We start from the raw sequence: 24,677 nt of genomic DNA, 5'->3' as shown, positions 1-24,677 counted from the left end.
ATCTAAATGTAAAGCCCAGCAAACCAATGAATAAAAAAGGCTCTATGTTTCAAGAAATCATTGACGCAATTGGAATATTCTGTCCTTGCAGAAACTGACATTGTGTACTCTACATTAAACTTGCAAATTTGTACCTGAGGCAGGAAATAGAAAATCTAAAATTTGTGAAATGTGTTTAAATCTGCCATTTTGCACGTATGTAAATTTTGATTTTTCTGGACATATAGCTAAATATTGCAACTTAAATTACCGTAATTAGAATTGGACTGTCTTATTTCAATGTCTGAATGTGTAACAGTTAAAAAGTGTACTACCATGCGGTGTTAACGCTAAAATCCTAATCTGTTTGAGGTTTAGAAGCAAAACTTTCAAAACTGTAGAAAACAGGAAAATATGCCCATGACACTGCACAATTTTGTTATGAGCAACTTCATAGGTTTTCATAGGCTTTTTTTTTTTTTTTTTTTTAAGTTCTTCAGATCCCTATCTGTTGCTTCTGTTACGCAATTCAGTAATGCTACAGGGAGTTGCATAATTAAAATACCAGAAGAATTGTTAAATGATATGTGTGGAGCTTTTTTGCTATCCCCCTATCTTTTTCTGTGTATGAATAAAGAGAATATTTTGTTTATTTTATTTGGACTGGGGTAAAATAAGGTGTTTTTTTATATTACAGGAGGTGTCAGTTTCAGTTGTTTATATTTATTTGTATGAATGCCATGAATGTTCCTAAATTCTTGAATTTGTGGCAGCAAGATGAAACTGCAGCCATCTACCTCCTTTTCTGTGTGCTGTGCGTAGTCATAGTATGAGTTATTTCCTGTGTTTATTGTCCACTGCCTTCAAAGTGACTCAGTTCAGGAAAGAATTTTCTTCTCTTTCCCTTAATGTTGGAATTACTTGACTTTTGAAACATATTAGAATTAAAGGATGAGCAGGGAAAGAACGTTTGTTCTTTTAAAGTCATATTAGTTTATTACCTGGATCATCACTCAGAGAGTTGTACAAAAGGCTGAAGGGAAAACTCAGAAGTTAATCCTTCTTTATACAGTGTCTTCTACTGGCACTGCTGCCTTTGAGCCTACCTAAGATTTAATATCTCATTATTTCTGAGCAATAAATAAGCTTTTCTGCTGTTAGAGCAAAACCATTCTAAGATAGGTTTGTGACTTTGTACATTAAGTTGCAAGTTAATAGATGTACTCTTAGGGACTGTAACTTTGTAATGAGCTCACCTCAGAGTGATATTAGAATTCTTCAGCATTCACTGGAAACAAAACCTCAAACTAAGCACTCAAACAATTAGATTCCACATTGTAACTGTGTGCTCTCTGCAGTGTGCTATCTGCCTCTATTTCATAGTCCGTGTACCATTGCATTTATGGGTTCATCTTAGGAAAAGGCTCAACAGATGAGTATGAAACAACACTTCTTAAGAAAAACTTGATATTACAGCTGTGGATAGTGAAGGACAGGAAATAAACTTGGTTCTTACTATGCACTTATCTGAAGAAAATGTCTTTGAGATCATGGTTGCCACTGTATGGTAGATAATTGCTTTTAAAATTTTCTGGGTTTTTAATTTTTTTTTATTGGTTCTGAATGCGCATTTGTGAGTTGTGCTTTTATTCTTTTTTTACTTCTATTTTGTTTTTCTTGTAACGATACCTCACTTTTAATAATGTGTTTATAACTGAAGAAAGGAAAAAAAAACAAGCCATTCCATGAAATACCTGGTGTATTTTAAAATGTGCAAAATATCCATTAATTAAGTACTCCTGAATTTACCTAGAAGACAGAGTATTATGTGAGGTATTAGATGTACCTTAATTCTTGTTTGAAAATAGCTTATTAGAGGATTATATGTGGAACAAATTGGGATGATTAAAAATGGCTGTTAAGTGTTTGCAAGCATTTGACATTAGAACCACTAGCATAAAGAAAGGCATCAGTTTTACCCATGTATATGATTGCTTTATTCAGTAGATATCCTAACATTTTTTCCTTTTAGAATGTGGAAGATTGAAACACAAGTTGCATCTGCAGTGAAAGTTTTCCCTCATCCTTCATTTGTTTACACTGCTAAGTACCACCCAGTTTCTGACTCTTTGGTGGTGACAGGATGTTATGATGCTGTAATTAGAATATGGAATGCCAGTGTGAAAGAAATCCATGGGCAACTGCTACAAGAGCTTGATGGTCACAAAAGTTTCATCAACACGCTTTGTTTTGATACTGAAGGTATATACCTGGTATTACTTCTTCAAATATTACTTACTTCAACTGAAGACCAGTTTTGTGCAACTTGATTTATTTCCTAGAAGCAATGTGAAATGCTATGATAAAATCATTTTAGTTCTGTTTGTAATTAATATATTAGTATTGTGTGTTATTTGGAACTACTTTGGATAAGCACAAAGGGACATGTAGTTCCTGATGTAATTGAAGGGTAATCAGGAATGGTAAGCATAGAAAAGATGTAGTCACTCAGCAGTGATGACTGGACAAATTTTGATAGCAATTTAAGTTTGTATTGTCCCTGTAACTATCTAATATTTGCTGGTTAATATTTTGTATATATTGCAGCAAAAAAATAGCAGAAGATAAAGTACAGATACTGCTATTCAGAGGATGCAAATGCAAAAATATGCAGGTGGAAAGCCTGGTAGCTAGTGTAAAGAGTTAAACAGGGGGAAAAAAGCATGTTTGGATAAGGAATTGAAGAATTACGTAATCGTTTAAGAGCAGAAGCAGGAAGTTTGAAACCAGATTGAAAGAACTCTCAGCACTTGAAAAGATTACGTGATCAGAACAGTAACAAAGACAGATGCTCCGTGTTGTTTGAAGTTGCCGACTAGAAACAAATAAAAAATAGAATAACAGAAATAAGACTGAGAATTTTAATGCTCAGCTGAAGTGGAAAGGTGGTGAGATAAGAGGGCAGAGATTAGTTCAAATGTTGTGAAGAATGTTAACTGGTAGATTAACAGCTGAAAGTGGGTAGTGTCACTGGTGCACTAACATAATTCTCTGGTTGGTGGGGAGAGTTGAAAATAGGTGAATGAATAATGTACTTGAAAGTATTTTACTTTGGGTATTAGTGACTTCCTTAGTAGTTGTGTGATTCGTTTTTGGAAATATTATTGGTTATAGTTTCTAAGTAGAGGAAAATGTTGTGTTTTTCCTAAGCAGAATTTGTGCCTAAGTTAAGATCAACTATTGGAACGTGTTCAAGTTGCTCTTGGGGAATATATAGATAAGCATGAGATGGTCATCACTATCATTCACTATCAATAAAAGCTGGGGAATTAAGGGATTGAGCAAAGCCCTGTGGAAAAAGAAGACTTAGGAGAACTGGTGGCTGGCAGGTGGTCAGACTGAATAGCTGTGTACCTTCTCAGCCTGGAAACCAACTGTATCCTGGGCTGCATTTAAAAAAAAAAAAAAAAAAAAAAAAAAGTGCGGCCATCAGGATGAGGGAGGTGATCCTCCTCCTCTACTCTGTTTTGATGAGACTTCACCTGGAGTACTGCATCCAGATGTGGAGTCCTCACTATTGGAGAGACATGGACCTGTTGGAGCGTGTCCAGAGGAGGGCCACAAAAATGATCCAAATGATGGAACTCCTCTCCTATGAGTACAGGCTGTGAGAGCTAGGGCTGTTCAGATTGGAGAAGGCTCATAGGAGACCTGAGAGCAACCTTTTGGTATCTGAAAGGAGGCTGTAAGCAAAAAACGGACTGACTCTTTAGCAGGATCTGTGGTGGAAGAACAAGGTTTCAAACCTTGTGAAAGGAAATGGTTTCAAACTGAAGGAGGGAAGATGGAGACTGAATATAAGGAAAAAGGTGTTGTTTTTTGTTGTTGTTTTTTAACTATAAGGGTTGTGAAGCACTGGAGCTGGTTGCCCAGAGATATAGGTGACCTGTCCCTGAAGATATGCAGGGACAGACTGGAGGGGACTCTAAGCAACCTGATCTAGCTGTAGGTGTCCTTGTTCATTGGAGGAGGGTTGGACTACGTGACCTTTAAATGTTCCTTCCAACTCATGATTCTCTGTAACACTCACTGAGCTATGAATGTTCATTTTTAGCATATGAATAGAAAATGAATGAATTTAATAAAATTTTTAGCATCCTAGTGTCTAACTTATTTGCTAAATCTAGTATAAGCAAAATGTATTTTGTACTGATTATGTCATAGCAAAACATGAAGTAATTTGTTTTTGCCTATTTCTGAAAATAATAGAAGCTTTCTTTTTGTTCATAACTCCTTGTCTTTATTTGTTCTTTTGTATGCTTTTCTGAGACGATATTTTTATTTCACAGGGCTCCACATGTTCTCAGGAGATAGTTCAGGACTGATAATAGTTTGGGATACATCTGTGAAAGGAAGTTCTCAATGCCTGTTTCAACACTGGAGAATTAATAAAGTATACAGGTTTCTTAAACTAGCATTGTAATTTTTATGTAAAGTGTTGCAAATCTAGTCACTTGATTAGAATTCACTGTTTAACTGGAAATAACTTGTTAACAATACAAAATCATGTTGTGATTCATTGACAGCATTTTTGAATTATTTCACATGTTTAATTTTGGCATATAAAACATGAAAATGCTTGAGGTTTAATAATGTCATATTAACAGATATATGTGAATTCATTAGATTTATTCACTAGAGAAAACAGCACAGTCACCTTTGTTAATATCTTTGAGGCCTAGTGTTCAGTCAGTGTTTCTGTCATCAGCTGTGTTTCAGAAGCTCACTCGTAATAGAATCTGCCTTGTGGTTACGAAAGGCTGATTGCTTAGGGATCTAGGATCAAACATTTTCCTTAACCGAATAGAGTGAAGAGAGCAGGAAAAGAGCAATGGAAGAGAAAAAAGAATAATAATGTTTACAAACTTGAGTATTAAAACACAACTTCTTCTCATCTTTCTGTAGGAAATAAAAGAAAATGATCTTAAAGGAATTCCAATAAATCATTTGGAGGTGCATCCAAATGGAAGACGTTTATTAATCCATGCCAAAGACAGTACCCTGAGAATTACTGATCTCAGAATGTAAGTAGATTTGGGTATTACTGTATAGTTACTTTTATTTTAAAATTTTCCTAGTGGAGAAATTAGATTCCATAAAACTGCTAGATGTATGATTGTGAAGAAGAAAGATGTCCTAATTATTAAAGGTTAGAAATATTCGTGTTGGAAAATCGTCTCAAAACACTGTTGTATTTTGTAGGCCTTCTGTGTGAGGTTGGGTATGCCTTTTAGAATAAAATTGCTAAAAATTACTAGATGTCTTAAGCTCCAGAGTCAACATGAAAAATAACACTCTAATCTCCTGAAGATTGCATTCCCTTTTAGAAATGAAATCTAGGCCTGAGAGTAACTTTGAAATTTTAACATTCATGTATTTCTCTTAGTTTCATATTGGGAAGTGCCTGGAAAAGTGTTTTCATGTGAAAAGTATAATGAAGATTGTCATCATATATATTGTATAATGCAATTATGTACATATTATGGTTGTTTTGAGCAGGTGGTGAGATTTTTTTAAACCTAATTCTTGATTACTTTCTTCTTTTAATAGTTGTGAATGTAATGCTCTACTAATAGATTGCAAGAAATGAGGTTGACAAAATCACTGGAGTTAGTGAGGTTGGATGGGACCTGAAGAGTGTCTAACTCAACCCCACTAATCAAAGGACAAGAGTAGGTTGCTCAGGGCATTGTCCAATTGTGTTTTGAATGTCTCCAAAGAATAAAAGTCCGTGACTTCTGTAAGCAGCATGGTCTAGTGTTTGTACATATTCAAAGTATGAAGAAAAAAAAAGCTTAGGTTGTAAATGGAATATCATATATTTCAGCTTGTGGCAGCATGAGAAACTTGTAATGGCCTACTTCCTCCAGAGATCTCACTACTGGATGTATTGGATTGTGTGTTTGAGCTAGCTGAAGGCTTTCTAGTCCTAAAAGTGACTCTTTATTTGTTACTGTAAATGGTAAATTATAATGACTGTGCTAGAAGGTTAAACTCAATGAAAGCCTGAAATCCGTAGATGAACTGAAATAACTTGTAGCCTTTATTTTAAAGTTGATGTTGATGTCCTATCAGAACCATTTCAGAATCATGAAGAGAGTTTAGTTTCAGAGAGAAAATTGGAGATGCATATTTAATCTCTATAAGGAGTTAATGTGATATGCAATTGCACAATTGTTTTAAGTCGTCTTATCAGTAGAATACAGCACACCTTTAGCCATGTATTCCTAGTATTTTCTGTTTATCAGCTCTAGAGATCTTTGCAGGGTAAGTCAGATCAGTGAACTGATCCAGCTGAAAATCAACCTACAAAAGCAAATGATTAATATTAATTTAAATCAGTTATCTAATCTAACTCATCTGATAGCTGCTAATACACTAGAGAAATGAGGTAGAGCCTGGGAAAATAAGGGTGGAGAGGTTAGCAGCAGGACTACTGCTTTGACCACAGCCCAGTTACACTGGCTTAAATCTATCAATAAACCACAGAGTCAGATACCCAGGAATGATAAGTTTGCATGTCATCATTAACTCTTCATTCCGTGCATGAGAAAAGAGGGGGTGGAGGTCACAGATCAGCACAATTCACTTTGGCGGCTAGTTGTTCTGAACCGTCCTCTTTCAATTTTTTTATTTTTATCTTTTTCGACAATGCTGTCCTGTCACTCAGGTATGTGATCAGCATTTTGGTTCGGACATTAGGGTTTCTTTCATATACAGGTTAGTTTCACATCATATAGAGCGTCTCAGAGATACTGTCTTTCTGTTCACACAACCTAAACTCTCGCTTGGGAAAATATGTTCTTGCAATATGATCTTCAAAGCATCCAAAGATTGCCAAACGTAGTCATATCTCAGATATATTTATTCAGAATATTGTTAAAAGTAATGCTCTGTCTTGTAATATAAATCACATTGCAGTTCTCCCAGCATATGTCCATTGCTTCTGCAGTAACCTTTTAAAAATTACTGTCCTCTTTGAGGGCTGTTTTTAGCCTATAACTATTTTTCTTGCCTCAAAATCTGCATCACAATATAATTTCTTTCTTCACTTTGCACTTCTATACCTCTTCTAGCTGTATGTGATGTTGGAGGTCTCTTGCAAGCTGGGCTGCTGGTTTAAATCCTCTTGCCAGTTCTGTCTTACATGATGCTTACAACTTATTTAACAAACTAGTTCATTTTTAGATCATTATGACTATGCTGACCAGTAGTTTCTCAGTGATGAAGATTCCTACTCTTAAATAGGAAAATGATATTAAAATATTAACATCAACAGTAAAAGATGTTTGTCTAAAATTTGTTGATTCTTCTGCTGCTTTTGTAATGAAGTAAATAATAGCTTGAAAAGTGTAACGGGAGATGCTAGATAAATTTACGCATTACTGAGTTGCAGTTAAACTCAAAAAGCATAATGAAAATATATTTGGCAGAGCTTGGAATAATAGTACTAATTTCCACATTTGCTTTGAAGCCCTGAATCAAGAAAATTTGAATACCTATATCTGTATCTATTCTCTATATCTAAGTATATACTTTTTTTTTTTTTTTAATGAAAGATAAAAATATACATGTGTAATTTCAAGTTCATTAAAAAAGTAGGGAAAATGAAGGGTAAGAGTTGCACTCAGCAAGAAGTGGGTGCTTGTATATTTACTTGAGAATCACTGTTTATTTTTCTGAGATACAGGAAGGAACTGAGACAAGAAGTTGTCTAAAATGGAAGTATTTTCTACATTTACAGACTATTCTTTATTTTCAGCTTGGCTACAAAGAAGTATATAGGTGCTACAAATTACAGAGAGAAGATTCACAGCACTTTAACACCATGTGGTACGTTTCTTTTTTCTGGAAGCGAAGATGGAAAAGCTTATGTGTGGAATCCAGAGACAGGTAATTGTCTTACGATTTTAACTGAATTTGTCAAGATTGAGAGGAAAGGATTCTCTAAGCTTTACTGAAACGCTTTTGATATCAGGTGAAACCATCAGTAAGATGTTCTTAAATCTTGGAGCCTTAGCTCCATCTTTTCAGTAGTTGTCATTAATTTCTAATATCTAATTCTTTAGAGGAAACAAATAGGCAGAGATAGAATTTGTGGTATTCAGCAGGAGTGGAGCACCTTAAGCCGAGCTGCAGTTCCACAGCTCATGTGTGCAGATAAGCATCTTGAAATACACAAAAATGTTTTAAGTCAAATCAGTTATTTTGTTGATTGTTTTGATTTGTGTTTGGGTGGTTGTTGTGCTTTTTCTTTTTTAATTTGGGGATTAGGCTTTTGTTGTACAACACGTTTCTCATTTCCCAGGGCTGATCTGAGATTCTGAGTGTGTTAGGCCTTTGGAGTAAATTCATAAATTATTCCTCAGACTTAATAATTTTAAAATAACTTTACTACCAAAATATTTCTGGAATATATCTAGATGAGAAAAGATAAAGACTTTGTAATCTTGACTGTATGAGGTAATAGCGAAAAAAAAAAACAACCCAGCAGTAGGTAACAAGCGCTCTCTAGTTTTCTTGACAAAAACTTGTCCTTGATTATGATGTGAAGAATTTTTTAAAAGGAAAAATGCTAAGTCATTTAAAACTGGTAGCTAGCCAACAGTTTCATTTTGGTTTTCTTTCCATGTTTCCAACTTGATCAGCTCACATCCATGCCACTACATGATTTGTCTCAAAACTTAATATAAGTAGATAAATATGATACGGGAGAGAGAGACTGTGTTAATATATTTTCATTCAGCTTTCACTCTTTCTTACTTAATGTACCATGTATATATTCACACACAATGTACACAGTGTGATCATCTGAAGCGCAAATTTTATTTCATTTTTTAATAACGTTTACATCTACAACTAAGATAGATATCAGTGGTGAAATAAAAGCACAAGCTTTTATTTCATTACATGTGCTATGTAACACCACCTTTCCAGAACTTGCTTAACAGAACAGCACAATTCAGCTAACCTGATGCATCCTCTGGGGTTTCCTGTAGCTGTTGCAACACCACTAACCTTTCTGACTTCTTGAATAACTCAAAAGCTTGCAGTGCTTTTTGTTTGTTTAGTCATGTGATACCTTTCAATAAGGAAATTATATGAAGAATGTTTATTTAGAGTAGTGGCCAGTACATTTAAAAAATATGAGCCTTAACCAATTCAAGTAGTAGTATACTCTCTAAGTACCTGATTTTTTTTCTATCCTACAGTAATATATCATTTTAGTTGTTCAGCTGAATGTTTGACTCTATTTTAATAGTGTAGGAATAATTTAGCTTACAGCTTCAGAATCATTACCTACTTCAAAAAGGTAAACAAAGTCTTTAAGTGTTTTGGCACTCTGCAAAATACTGCAGTTACTCTGCTGTATCAGATACATTTCCATGATACCAATGACTTTGTTTCACTTCTGCAGGAGATCAGGTGGCAATATATTCTGAACTTTCCTTCACATCTCCACTTCGTGACGTTGCCTTTCATCCACATGAACATATGGTGTCATTTTGTGCCTTTGGTCAAAACCAACCAATACTTGTATATATTTATGATTATAAAGGTACAGTACAAACTCTCTTTATACGTATGCATGTAATTTGAATATGGTGTGTATTCCATATGAATATGGAGTTTTGAGATGGTGAAGGGCCTGCAGCATCTCTCCTATGGAGAAAGGCTGAGTGAACTGGGTCTGTTCAGCCTTGAGAAAAGGAGACTGAGAGGGGACCTGATCCAGGTCTATAAATGTCTAAGGTGTGGGGGGCAGAATGGCGAGGCCGGACTCTTTTCAGTGGTGAGTGGAGACAGGACAAGGGGAAACGGCTGGAAACTGCAGCACAGGAAGTTCCACACAAATGTGCGCAAGAACTTCTTTACAGTGAGGTGACGGAGCACTGGAACAGGCTGCCCAGGGAGGTGGTGGAGTCTCCTTCTCTGGAGATGTTCAAGACCTGCCTGGATGCCTACCTGTGCGACCTGCTGTAGGGAGCCTGCTTTGGCAAAGGGGTTGGACTCGATGATCTCTAGAGGTCCCTTCCAACCCCTACAATTCTGTGATTCTGTGGTTGTCATTTTTCTTTACTTCAGTAGTTATTTGCATAGTGTTTGTACTTCTTTTGAAGAAAAAAAAAAAAAAAAAGGTCAATTGATGATAGTAAATATCCTTATTCAGGGAGATACCAAAACATGACTGGACTTAAGCTGGAACAGGAAATTGAATTAGACACCAGAGGTCTTTCTACTTCAATGATATGTTATTGTGTGATTCTCTAACAGCACTTCTTGGTGTTTAGGCAGCATTGTGCAAATACACTGATCACTCTGAAAGTAATGCCTCCTGTTTATTTCCATGAAAACTGCAACAGGTACAAAGAGCACAATAACACTATTTGATAGAGCAAATTCTCAGCTACAGAACACTTATTTTTCAACTTAGTCACCAGCATTAGCAATGCATTTTCATTACTGATGAACAAGCACCAGTGTTCTGTGCTTGTGAAAATCTGCACCAGTGGAAGTGACCCATTGATTCACAAGTGCTGTGACTGCACTGTTGCTTGGAAAATGTTGCCCCATGTTCATCTTTCATCAATCCAAACGTATGGAAGTCAGAATGCACCGAATCCAGACTATACAGTGAGTGTGGTAAGACAGTCCGCAGTTGCCAAGATTGGCAATTTGCTCTTCAGATGGGTATGGGGCCTGTTGTTGTGTTGCAAGAGAAAGGTTGTCTTAAGTTTGAACATTCAGTTTAGTCAGTATCTCAGTGTAGCTGTCAGAGTTCATGGTTTGTCTGGGTACAGGAAAAGGATTACCCCTTTACTATCCCACAGGACAATGCACATCACTTCACCTGCTGAAGGCTGTATCTTGAACTTTTACTTCAATGTGGAATTCATGTCACTACTTGGTATACAACTGTTTTGACTCCTGCTTAGACTGGTGACACTGTGTCTCTTGACTGGTAATGATGCAATCCAGGAAACTGTCATCTTCCACCTAGTATTAGTTCAATAGCTCCTGACAAACTTGCATAGGGAAATCTTTTTTTTCCTGTGTGATCATGTGTAGAGCCCACGTGGCATAAGCTTTGCAGTATTCAAATATGACCACCATTCTTTCCAATGCGTTGAAGTTGATCTGCAGTTCTATATGCAGTTTCCTGGTTGTAATGTGTCAATTCACACAGATGAGCTGATCTAGACATTCTTCTGGTGTAACAACAATGTCTGGCCACCTGGAATTTGGCACGCAACACTCACTACCTCACATCTGCTCTTTGGTCTCTGTAAGCATACAGCAAGTGTCATAGAATCACTAAGGTTTGAAAAGACCTCTAAGTAGATCTTACATTCCAGTCATCCACCTACCACCATTATTTCCTCATTGAGCCATATCACTTAGTTCCACGTCTAAGCATTTCTTGAACACCTCTTGGGATGGTGACTTAACCACCTCCCTGAGCAGCCTGTTGCAGCACCTGGCTGCTCTTTTGGAGAAGAAATTTTTTTTAATAGCAATAGGACTAGAGTTAATGGCTTCAAGTTGTGCTGGGGAAATTCAGGTTGGATGTTAGGAAAGGTATTGGTGGTAAGTGAAAGTTGGACTACATGATCTTAGAGCTCTTTTCCAACCTTGGTGATTCTGTGATTCTAAATGTCCAACCTGAACCTCCCCAGTGTATCTTGAGGCCATTTCCTCTAGTTCTATTGCTAGTTATTGTGAAGAGGAAGCCAACACTTCACCACAACCTCCTTTCAGGTAGTTGTAGAATCCACCCCTGAGCCTCATCCTCTCCAGACTGAACAATCCTAGTTTCCTGAGCTCTCACCAGCACAGTTGTCCTTCTCTGGATGCACTCCAGGGCCTTGATGTCTTTCCTTTAATGAGGGGCAGAAAACTGAATATAGTATTTGAGGTGCAACCTCACCAAAGCTGAGTACAGGAGGATGATCACCTCTCTGCTCCTGCTGGCTACACTATTTCTGAGGCAAGTCAGGAGGCCATTGGTTGATGAATGTCAGTGGGTGTCATTTTTTCTACACAGAGGAATTCCATTCCATGCTTTGTTTTATATACACTTCCATGTCAGGTGCCATTTTGTCAGACTGCCCCTCTGTCTGTTACATGGCAACAAAATGTAACAGGATGTTAGCAGGAAGGTTCAGCTTCTACTGCAGTACCACCAACATCCACCTCTGATATCTTGGTCCAGCATAATAGAATAGGAGGCATTATTTTCAGAGCACCTTTTGTATTACTTAAAATCCCCTTGTCAATGTCAAGGTGGATTATGAAGCCAGAAAATAACATTGTTCTGAGAATTAGTGAACAGCTTAAAAATTCTCAGTATTTCATATTAGGCTTTGTTACTAAATAATTCTTAGTAGCATAGAAGATAACTGATATGAGATCATATAGATTTTTTTAATTAATGTTAAGCTTCTGATGTGAATATGTGGCAGACAATGTTTATTTCTCATGTTATCTACTTGTTAAAGAGAAGATGGTCAGAAATGCTAGCTGTGAGTTTGTGGTCTGCAGAACAAAATCCAGACTGTCCATTGCACTTTTCTCTGGTTTTGTGTTTTGTAGCTAGCTTTAGCAGTGTCACTGTTTCAATTAAGGACGTATTATTAGATTTTGATAGTAGATAATGTGAATGAGATTTAAGCATTAAATCTTGCTCATCTCCGACGGATTTTTTTTTTAATTTACATTTGTCATGATTGTAGGTTTATAAAGCTAATCCTGACTTCATAACTGCTTTTTAAATAACATGCACTAATGAGATTACTCATATCAAATCTCACAGTTCAAGTTATTTGTCTATTGAACCACTTGACTTTTACAGGAAAGTAAAGCGGAATGACTTTGCAGTCAATATTTAGTGCTAAACTTCAACCTAGTATGGTACATGCATTCTAGAGAGCAGTGGAAAATTTGTCAGTTGAAGGATTCCTTTAAAACAAATTTAGTACTTTTCAGTAGGCAGTGAATCTTTAAAAAGCTAGTAATGTGTGTGCATGTATATTTAGAGATCACACTGATATCACACTGGTAGTTATTTGTATCATCTGACTTTAACTAAGTCACTGGTGGCAGTAAGATTTTGCATAGGTTGTGGTTTTTTCTACATTGTCTGTTACTAACTTTTTGTTCCTTTTCTGGCTGAAAGCACACACTGCTTTCAGAAAACAGTCTTATTGCTGCAGTGTTGAAAGAGTTAATCATACAGTAATATTAATTTTAGTCATTGATGCATTTTTTTCAGACTCCAACAGTATGTGTTTTACACACACCAGAAGTTTTATAAACATCTTGGACAGAAGTTACATGTGAAATTAAACATTAACATTTATTGACTTGAGACCACAGTGTGAAAATTACAAAACTCATGTTATTTGTTTAAATGAGAGAGCGCACAGCTTCCATCGAAAGTATCCTGTTCTAGATGAGTCAGCTGCTTCCTAAGAAGAACTCCTGTACTTATACATGTGTCTAACAAAGAAAATTTCAGAACAGGTGTAACAAGGTTATTTGAACTTACTGCAAGCTATATATTTCCTGGCTTTTGAAAATATTTTCCCACTGTCAGTGTTTCTTTGTGGAGAGTGCCACTGTTTATCAGCAATATCATAATATGAGTGCAGAATGAAAGGTTGTCGAACAAAGATAACAGAAGGGAGACATTGTGATCAGGAAGTGTATGGGGAAAGTTTCATGTCTTTTTGAGGTTTTTCTCCTTAGCACTATTATTACAAATTCTGATGGCGTTTCACTGAAGATGTTACTGGCAAAATGATAGAGGTCACTGAACAGTTTTTTTTCTCTTGACAATGTAAGTCTTCACCTGACACGTTAATATTGGTTGTTTTCACAGTTGCACAACAAGAAGCTGAACTTGTAAAGGATCTCAGCTCATCACTTAGCACAGCTTCTCCAAGAGGCCTGCAAATTAGTAGCAGTTTTTCTGAAGTACCTATGCAAAAAAGTTCAGTGATGTCTCCAGCAGATCAGTTTGCCAGTGTTGCAAGAACATCAATGCGAATGCAAAAGCTGAAACAAAAACTTGATTCTGTAATGGTAAGTCATTTTTTTCTAATGCAGGAGTATGCATTTTTCTCAAAGTTCATATTCTTAACTTATGTAGCAAAACATATGTGTATAGTCTTGAGATCTCTTCAGAAATGAATACGTATTTCTGTAATGTTGTTGCACCTCTGACTAACTCTTTAGAAGAGATCAATCACATAAAGCTTAATTCTTGTTGTGGTTTTTTTTTTATCAATTACTGGTGGTTAGGAATGGATTTTTTCAACACCCATTGTCGTTCACGCTATCTACTCTCTGGATCACTGTAGCTAAACTTTAGGAAGGTTGTTGGTTGTTATTTCTTTTCATCTATTCACCTATAGAACTATGTTTGGCCTAAGAAACAGAAGTTTCATGTCAGGGGACTGACTGTGTAGGGCTCAACTGTGTGGAATGAATTGCCTTCTGTTGGGTGCAGCCATTTCCAGTAAGCTCCACAAAAGCAGTTTGGACCCACTTCACGATGAAACTGGAAATGATCAGAAAAGCATATGGTACCTCTAGAAAACCATTAAGGAAAAATATAGCTGCAAGGGGCAGGAGGCGCCAGCAGAAGGTGCAAAGGGAAGCACATGAGGAGGCATATTTGGAAATAGAGAAGAAAGGATTTGAGGAAGAAACATAGAACCATGCACAAATAGAGCTACAGGATGAGATAATGGAAAAAGCACAAAGAGAAGCGCAAGAGAAGGTGTGTGAGGACATGAGAAAAGATAGGAGTATGTACATCCCTGAAAGAACTGCAACCCGTGAGAAATCCCTGCTGGAGCAGGTACAACTCCTGAGGGGACTTTGACCTGTAGAGGACCCACACCAGAGCTATTAAAAAGGGTAAGAAACAGTGACAGACCAAGAAATACTGCTAGTCACTAACCCATCTCCTCCACTATGCATTGCTTTACCAAAGGGACTAAGTGTAACACAGCATTAAAATAAGGCAGCTAGAGACTACAAAAAGGGAAGAAGAGATGTTTCAAATGAAGTTGAGGCAGATAAAGAGGAAGGAGAGATGTTTTCTTTTAGTGTTTTTTTTACTGCCTCGGTAGTTTCTCAGTATCTGAATTGGTAATTAAAAGCTTTTGTAATTGACAATAAATTTAAGTAAGCAAAATTCACCAACTTGAGGCTACCTCGCTTTTGACAAGAAGGCAAAATATTTCAAGACTGTGCAGTTATAATTAATATTCACAATTACACGAACTGCATTTGGGTTTCCATGTATTATTTTTCACTTTAAGTACTTTTGAGTGCATGTTGATTTTTACGTAGCCTTAGGCTTTGCCTGCATTAATAATAGTGGTCATTAGATTAAGGTACTTGCTACTGAGGACCCTGTAGCTATTCTCATCAAATTAGAGGTTTTCATTAGAATTATATGTAGTCTGGTTCTCTGGCCTATACATCCCCATTATGCTTGTGTTTTGAAACTATCCAAAGGAAAGCTATCTCAGCCCTGTGATTTCTGAACTGCCATCTCTTAGTGGACCTCATTATAAAATGCCGTAATAGAGCATGGCTAGTGGTAGCATGTGACTGCTATCTGTACATCTGGCCACACATAAGTAAGCAAGTCTTGTTTATGTTTTGCCTATTTTGTTCTTCCTCTACAAGTGAGCCCTAGTGCCTTGAAGTTTATTATGGGAAATGAGAGACATAGTATGAAGATAATCAAGCGTCTAATTTTGCATTTGGGGAAAGTTCTTTAGAAAGACTTTCAAGGAGAAAAGATTCTTGCTCTTCTGCATGTCTTCATCTGAGGAAGAAGATGGGGATAATAAATTTCTTGGAGTTTTTTTGTTGTTGCAGAAAGAATTCTGGGTTCTCGGAGACAAATCTGTTTTAGTAGAGTCATGTGATAGACTACAGAATGATGATTGTGAGCTTTTAGTATTGGTTTCTGTAAAGTACACTGAGATCTTCTGTCAAGAATTTTGCACTACGTGTTTCCTGTAGTTAAATGAAACGGTGTAAACTTACTGTGTGTTTAAGAGGATGACTTTCAGCCGCTGTCGTTTTGTAATCCTAACCTCCCATTTATAAATGACAGACCAGTTCAAGATGAACAAGTCCACTGTTAGCAGAATTGTGACCAAAGTCTTGGACAGCATCCTCCAAGCCCTCTGCTTGTGGACCATATATTAGGGATATTTTAGAAAGGTCATCTGAGCCCTTTCACTGCATGGGTTTCTAAACAGTGCAGGATGGCATTTGGAAAAGTCCACATCCAGTCTGACGTCTGTCCCAGAGCAATGTTGTTTACTGGAACTTGGAGACCTTCCTTGCAGAGATTTATGAACAACTGAGGTCTTGGGTAGAAATTTCTTTTCATCTGAAGGACTTGTGATGCTTATATTTTCAGCAGTCTATCAGGAGAACCAGTAGGGACCTCATTTCCAGTGAGAAACAGGACATTTATTGTATGCAGCTGCAGTATCTGTCAGCCTTATTAGGAATCTGATATCTGCTAGGGTGAGTAAGGAAGTTCCACTTGTGCACAAGTAGAACCTGGATACTTGCAGCACTTTATTCTTTCAACATAATGATTGTCTAAGTCTTCCATTAGGTAGAAACAGTGGAATACTGATTTGATAAGTGATAACCTTTGTGATTTATCAGCAATAGCAGTAACATTGCAAATTTTTCCTGACTTATTTCTACAATTTGATTTCATCAAACTCACCACCCAGCACCTCACTGTGCTCACACCCACTGTTTGATCTCCATAAAAATTCAGCATCAGTGAATGTTAATGGGTGCAATTTTTTCTGCATGGAGGAATTCAGTAACACAACACATGTTTGCTTCATATACACTTCCATGCCAGATAAAATTTTGTCAGACTGCCCCTCTGCTGCCATCTGTCACACAGCAACAACATGTAACAGAATATTGGTGGGAAGGTTCAACCTCTGCTGTCATACCACTAACCCCCACCTTTGATGTCATGGGCCAGTGCAATAAAATAGGTGGCATTGATTTTGGAGCAGCACTTGTATTGCGTATTTCTGCCTTGGGGAATTAATGCTAAGGTACATTTATGTTCTCAGAAGTTTTTGATAGAAAAACAATCCCTCTTCAGACATAGAAGGATCACTTAAATGCTTTTCTTTCAGTGTTTATGTACTTAAAATTTCACTTAAGCCTATCAATCAAAATATGTGTTTCTATCTTTTCATAATGAGGGTAATATATGATATGTAAATATGGAGAGAAGTGCTTCTTGTAGAGGTATCCTAGCTGTGAATTTTTTTGTTTTGTTTTTTTTGGGGGGGTCAAAAATTCCATGCAATAACTTGAAAGAGAAGAAAAAAATCTTAACAACAGCATCTGTTTATACTCTGTAGTACTAATCCTGGAATCAATTATATGTTGTCTACCTCATCTCTTAGTACGTGAATGATTCTAAATTAAGGATGCTTGGATTTTCCAGTCATCTTCATGGCATATTTCTGTGTAAAAATACTATGAAAATGTTATAGAAGTGATTGCCAAAATTCTGTTACTCAGATTTTTCAGTGCAATATGTGGAATTCTTTCCTATACACAGAACTACCAATAACTGTTTAGTGGTTTTTTTTTTGGTTCTTTGACCGTATCACTTCACCCGAATTCATCGAGAGAGTGGGTACTGGGAGAACATCCAGAAGTATTCTACCTCAGGTTACGTTTAATATATAGAACTTTGATGATTAAGCTGTATGACTGTATTTTGATATCTGATACTTCTGGTATGTACTATTTTTCTTTCCATGACTTTCACTTCATATAAAAAATATGTCAGGCATGAGAAATGTATTGCAGTCATTTTCTGGCATAAATCTGTAGCCATTGTAACTATTTTATCTGAGGATGAATTAAGGAGATGATAAGTATTTTAATGTTGTGGATTTTGCTGATTGATCCCTTAATTTTATTTATTAAAATTAGTTTTCTTGCCATTAAAGTTTGTGTAGTATTAAAAAAAAATGTCACTCACTGTTTGTTTTCTCCCTGCTGAACAAAGATGACGGGGATATCTGAGCAATGTTATTTTTATTCAAATCATAGAGCAGAGAAAGCTTGGCTCACTCATACTGGTAAAAGAGAACAGATTATATCTGCTTGTGCAAACTGCCTCCAAATCACCAAAACGTGGAGAAAGCAGCTTTTGTTAACAAGGACATTTTATGCAAGAAAAGACCATAAATGTACACTGATTCAATTCACTTTCCTTCAACGTGTTGGGTACAGGAGGAACACAGTTTGTGGCTCAAATACTGAAATACTGTAAACCAAGAGGAGTGTGGATGCCCCTTCCTTGGAGATGTTTAAGGCCTAGTTGGATGGGGCCCTGGGCAGTCTGATCTAGTACTTGATCTAGTGGCTGACAACCCTGCCAGTGGCAGGGGGATTGGAACTTGATGATCCTTGAGGTTCCTTCCAACCCAGGCCATTCTATGCTGATTCTGTGATATGTAAGAATAAACCTCAATGGCTTTTTAATAAGGTTTTGCAAATTCCTTTTATTTTTCTGCTAACTGGAGTAAGCAATTTCTTTCTTATTCAAACAAAAAGAGATTAACTATGGATTTACATTCAAAAGTGCTGCTTTATTATGAGGAAATTGTCAGGGTTTTTTTTGTTGTTGTTTTTTGGTTTTTTTTTTGCTTTCTCTAAATGTGCATTACAGTTAATCTCTGGAGTAAGCAAATGAAGAATAGTCAACATAAATTAGATTACAATTTTTGTTTATGTGCTTCGTTTTAGAAGCAACGTAATGAAATGCAAACTGGTTTCTAGAAATTCACTTTTTTGTGGTCTAGAATAATTGGGATGATAATGAAGTTTTCACCAGGAAAAAAACAAAAACAAACAAACAAACAAAAAAAACCACCTTTTGGACATCTCTGGAAAAGCAAAGAAATCAGAAGTTCTACCTAGAAAAAATTTATATGTGGTAGGAAAAACCTAGAGTCTAAGCAAATGCTTTGGTAACAGTGAATTAACGCTGGGAAGGAGTTTACAAATGTCTGAGTATTTACAGAGTTACCTGAATCTGCATGCTGTGTTTAGGATTATGTCCTAATGGCTTTTACCATCAAATGGAGAGGAATTGTTTTCTATACATATTCAAGCATCTGTGAGTCAAAGAGTTTCTGTTGTCTGTTTTCTTTAGAAGGAGGAGACATAAAAATCTTTGGGTCCATTTTGAATGAAATGCAAGTTACATCTATTTTCATTTCCATGCAAAGGTTATTTGTTTTCTTAAACTAGTAAAGAAAAGTCATGGATTTTTTTTTTTTTATCCCACCGTATTTTTGATAGCAGGAATCAAAACCAACCTTGATGGAGTCCACAGTTTATGTATAGCCTACAGGGTTTTACTGTGCTAAGATCTAGTTTTTACTACTTATGCTGATACCCTCGGCCAGTTCTGCTATCATGTATTTCCATGCATGTTTGTATGCTGAAGAAATACCAGTTTTCTCCAGACCAGGAAAGATCATACTCTGAGTATGACTGAGTGAAGCTGCATAGCATAGCCTAGAATTAACTGTGTTGTACCTTGAACAAAGAATTTGGTTTTCTTTGTGGCTAAAAGAAAGAAGCTTAATACTTTTAATTCTTAACAACAACAACAAAATCTTAAAAAGGAAGAAAGGTTTTGCGGTAAGCCTGTCATTGAAATGCAGGAACTCTGTGGCGTTACTGAGCAATGGAATATATATAATTGCTGTGAGCTGAGACACATCTGCTACAGACAGTGGCTTTGTCTGTACTGAACAAAACTGAAAGAGTAAGAGGTGGTATAGAGCTGGCCAAATTGATTTGACTTGCGAGTAAGCATGTATATATGGAAATCTTGCTTTGTATTGATTAGAAAGATCATAAAATTGCATGGAAAAAAAAATAAAAAGGTCCTTGTCAGCATGTGAAGTTTTACAGTATTCTGTTTTTTTGTCTCTCAGAATTCACTTTTAATGTAAAAACTAGTTCTACTGAAAGTGCTCATTTGCATAATTTGCATGGAGCTTCCCATACACAAAAAAAAGAACAATGTAAAACAGCTTTGTTAAAACTTGGCAAAAATTATCTAGGTATCCTTTTATTGCTACAAAAACTACACAAATGTTATAACTCTAAGTTTTACTCAATTCAGGATAGTAGCAAACTGTGTCTTTGATAAAACTGCGGTTTTTGCATGAAGCAAGCAAAGTCTGTTGTGAAAAATAAGTAGATTGATGGTTGGTCATCTTAGCCAACTTTGCTCGTTGTTGTAAAGGTATTTAGCAATGTGTTCCCTCAGCATGAATTTAAAAAAAAAAAAAAAAAAGTGAAAAATTGCTTCACTCTACTCTGTAGCCTTCTGTGTCTGTTGTAGGAAAATTAATTAATTACTTTTTGTAAAACACCATACTTTACCTAGAAACACCAATGTGAATCATCAGTTCTCATTTTAAAGCTGAATGACTCCTTTCTCTGTTATAGTATTGTCAGCAATTTTTTTTTTTCTTTCCGGACCTTTTATGAGATTTAAATAGCACTTGTGAGCATGGCACTGAGGTCATAAAAACTCATATTCTGCATTTAGTTCAGATGGGCAGTCTTGTATATTTCACCTGCAGTGAACTTCCCCGCTATTAAGGGGAGGAATGCATCACTCTTGTCAGATTTCTTACATTTAAAATGGAGGTGTCCAACCTTTTGTTTTGCCTCGGCCTCCCTGAGTGAAGAGGAATTGTCTTGGGTTGCATATAAAATACATGATATAGTCAACGTATGTCATAGAAAACAAGGGCAACAAAAACATAAAATGAGGAGATCAGACATGTATAATTTAAAACTTCGTTAAATCTCACTTTTATATAAACATAGTGTTTTCTTCCTTTTCCTCTTGCTTTTAGGGACTTGGAGGAGAATAGTAAGCTAGATCTTGTTTTGTGTTTTTAAAAAGCTGATTTTCTTAAATCTAAAGGAGCACATTCACTTCTAATGTATGTGTCTAGTGCATTTCATTTAAAAGCATATGTAATGAGTGTTTGGGCAATACAACAGGAAAATAAATAAATAAGGGAAAATAATAATAAATAAACAGGAAAATAAAAAATAAATTCATTAAAATGAATTAAATGCTGCACAGGTATATTTTACGTGTGTTTTGTATCTCTCACATAATATGATTCAAGCACCACAATCAAGACAGTTTTCTTTTGATTCCCTCCCCCCTCTCTGGGATGAGCCAGAGAAGTGTTTCTAAGAGCTATTTTTAAATAGTTTGCTCTGCCATGCTTTGTTTGATTACCAAAGGCTGATACATTTAATCTGTCTTTATTCCCTGTTGTATTGGGAACTAATTGTTTGCTGTCAGAGGAATTCCAAAAAGTTTCATGACTGTTCTTAACTGGAAAATATACTTTTGTTCCATTGATGATGGGAAAAAAACCATAATGTGCGCCCATCACAGAATTCATGCAGGGGACTGATCTTCTAATTTGTCTTCCTCCAGAAGTGCCCCCACTGGAGTTAACAGTCAGTAACAGGAAATGAAATGCTGGGAAACTTTGCTCCACATGTTTTCATAACAAGATTGCTTTTCTGTATTTGAGTAAAGACATAAGCTAATGGCTTCCTACTGTATTTGTGTGTATCAGAGAAAACTTCATATTAATGAAACTTAATTGCTTACGTATGTAAATTTTGCAAAAACAAGATTGGTTCTGGTGTTGTTCAGAACAGTCCTTGCCATTCTACTTGCATTGCACAATTGCTGCTTATTGACATTCAGCTAAATTGACTAATACCTAAATGTGTTAATGCTTTTATATCATGTCTACTGATTGTTCTGGTTGCCCAGAGATGTGGTGGATGCCCATCCCTGAAGACTTTCAAGGCCAGCAGCCTGATCTGACTGTGGATGTCCCTGTTCATTGCAGGAGAGTTGGAAGGAACCTTTAAAGGCCAACTCCAAGGATTCTGTGAATCTTTCTGTCCAGTTTTGGTATATAGTCCTAAGACTTATATGCAGTTGCTAAGAGGGTACAGTTTTTATCAGGTGCTTCTTTCAGTACAGTTAAATCCATTTTACTACATAGTATCCAAATATAGTTGCATTAAGGTCTAATATAATAATGCAGAAGAGATGACAGAATCATAGAATGGCCAGGTTGGAAGGGACCTCAAGGATCATGAATCTCCAAAGCCCTGCCACAGGCAGGGCCACCAACCTCCCCATGTAATACCAGACCAGGCTGCCCAGGGCCCCATCCAGTCTGGCCTTGAACACCTCCAGGGACGGGGCATCCACAACCTCTCTGGGCAGCCTGTTCCAGCACCTCACCACTCTCTGTAAAGAATTTCCCCCTGACATTCAACCTAAATCTTTCCTCCCTCAATTTAAAACCATTTCCCCTCGTCCTACAGTTATCAGCCCTTTCAAAGAGTTGATTCCCCTCCCCTCTGTAGGCTCCCTTTAGGTATTGAAAGGCTGCAATGAGGTCACCCCTCAGCCTTCTTTTCTCCAGGCTGAACAATCCCAGCTCTCCAGCCTGTCTTTGTAGGGGAGGTGCTCCAATCCCCTGATATCTCCGTGGCTCTCCTCTGGTGTACTGTGTCCAGAAGAGAAAACAGATATCCTCCGTGTCTCAGTCAGGTTGCTCAATGTACATGATTGGAGCTGTATTACCTTCAACTCAGAACATCTGCCAAGGGCCAAATAGTTGGCCACTTTTATCAAAACCCATTGAACTGTTTATGATATGACAGAAATGATACTTAGACAAATTATACCACTTCTGGAAATAAGTCTCTGACTCTCTTTGTTCTGGCTGTCTCCATTTGTTTAAATAGAATTTAAAAGCCAATAGATTGAAAATTAGAAAAATGTCACTGTGATATTTTGGCCCCCCAAATGAAGGTTAAGGGTCTGATTAAAGATTACTGAAGCCTAAGAAAATGCATCTCTAATAGTAGGGTTTTAGTTGCATTAAGTGACTATACTACATTGTGTAATGGGCTTCGTTTTTGAAAGGGTTAACAGTAATGGTTTATTTAATGTAAAATAACTCTCCCCAAAATTTTAGTATTCAAATATTTTTGGAGGGGAAAGTTTCAAATATTTTAAGATCTGTTTTTCCCTCACCTTTGGCCAGTTTACCAAAGGAAGCTAGATAAAACATTTAACAAATAGTGAAATTCTTTATTTGATTATGTGAAAACCTCTGATTGTCATACATTTTGCATAGCCTCTATGGGATAATGTATTGAGTAAGGTTTGGGAAAGGTTTATGCATTGCACTAGCTTCATGTATCCCAGGAAATACCACAGCAAATCAAATTTTAACTACATTAACTTTGTTATTATGGAAATTATGACTACATGTATTTTTTGTGTAGCTTGCTTGAAGGATGTGTCTGGTATTTTGGATAAAGTATACTCTATTGACTTGCAGAAATAAGTTTGGTGTTAGGATTGATTTAAGACTTTTTTTTCATCTCAGACTAATATTATGTAATCTCTTCTTAGATGTTGCATTGTTTGAGTACAGAAAAGTGAGAAGTTATTTTAAATATTGCAGTTTATAACTGTATATAAATGCCATTTAATTTTGATATACTAAGATGCAACAAGATGATAATTCAGACTTTTTTTTACGCTTTTCACTACTTGAGAATTTTTGTCTCCAAAAAAGTGCGATTTGTTTTGTGTATTTGTCAATACATTTTCCACAACTAAGTGTTCAAAAAACCTACCCATAGAAATTGCTATTTGCCATCTGCTTGTCTTGTATTTTTTCCTATGTTTTAATAATTCTTTAAAATGAGTAATTGTTTCTCTACATGATATTGCATCAGGTAACCCAGGAAATTACACGTTGGTTTCTGATTTGTCTTTCCTATTACAGACAAGCTCAAATCTCTTGCTTCCTGCTACATCATCACTGTCACCGCACTCTAAACTAAGACTGCCAAACACTTTGAGCACTCCATTGAATCCTCTGTATTCTTTCTCAGGTAAAAGCGGTAAGTTTCTTTCTTTATATTATTACTCTCTCTAGCAAATATGCCAAGACTTCCGTGATATTTTTTTTTCTATCTTTATAAATTTTGCTTTGTAGCTCTTCCAGGGAGTGGCTAGTTTGTTAAATGCGATTATCACATTCCACCCGTGAAGGGAGAGATATGTGACCAGATTTGTAAATCCCTTCAGTTAGATTAAGGTGAAAAGCACTTGGAGTCCAAACACAATCATCAATTTTAATGAGAATTTCTACAATGCAATTACCTTAAAAGTATTGGCACTCTTACAGTTGTATTTATCTAAGCTTTGCAGCTAACCTATGCAACTTGATAGAGCCTTGTGTTAGCAGCTTTATTAGACTGGGAAAAAACAGGAGAAAGAGAGAAAGAGATGGACTGAGTAGGTGATCCCTGGCCAGGTACCAGCATTTACCTAGCTAGTGGTGATCCTCTGTCTGTGAGAATGCTCATCCAGAAGTCTCACCTTTTCTTGGGAATTCTTGTATGCCTGCTAGTTTTTGGGGTCCACAATTATTATCAGTTGGTCA

At 36.5% G+C, this 24,677-nt stretch overlaps 1 protein-coding gene across 5 annotated transcripts in view; it reads left to right on the top strand.

Annotated features, from left to right (window-relative positions):
* Positions 1-24,677, top strand: part of AHI1 (Abelson helper integration site 1) — a 91,778-nt gene that overhangs the window by 20,790 nt on the left and 46,311 nt on the right. For 4 of the 5 annotated variants that reach the window (XM_042888488.1, XM_042888468.1, XM_042888478.1 and 1 more), the window contains exons 13-19: positions 2,012-2,241; positions 4,329-4,432; positions 4,945-5,063; positions 7,802-7,932; positions 9,458-9,598; positions 13,922-14,124; positions 24,015-24,132. In XM_042888488.1, coding sequence (XP_042744422.1) covers positions 2,012-2,241; positions 4,329-4,432; positions 4,945-5,063; positions 7,802-7,932; positions 9,458-9,598; positions 13,922-14,124; positions 24,015-24,132 — 1,046 coding nt within the window. The remainder of the gene's footprint in view (positions 1-2,011; positions 2,242-4,328; positions 4,433-4,944; positions 5,064-7,801; positions 7,933-9,457; positions 9,599-13,921; positions 14,125-24,014; positions 24,133-24,677) is intronic. The other variant, XM_042888494.1, reaches the window with a different exon arrangement.

The sequence above is a fragment of the Lagopus leucura genome, unplaced genomic scaffold (genome assembly GCF_019238085.1).
Source record: "Lagopus leucura isolate 7727_CA_CO unplaced genomic scaffold, USGS_WTPT01 Super-Scaffold_73, whole genome shotgun sequence".
In the NCBI taxonomy this organism is placed as follows: Eukaryota; Metazoa; Chordata; class Aves; order Galliformes; family Phasianidae; genus Lagopus; species Lagopus leucura.
The sequence above is the reverse complement of the archived record's forward strand: the minus strand, read 5'-3'. Positions and strand labels throughout refer to the sequence as shown.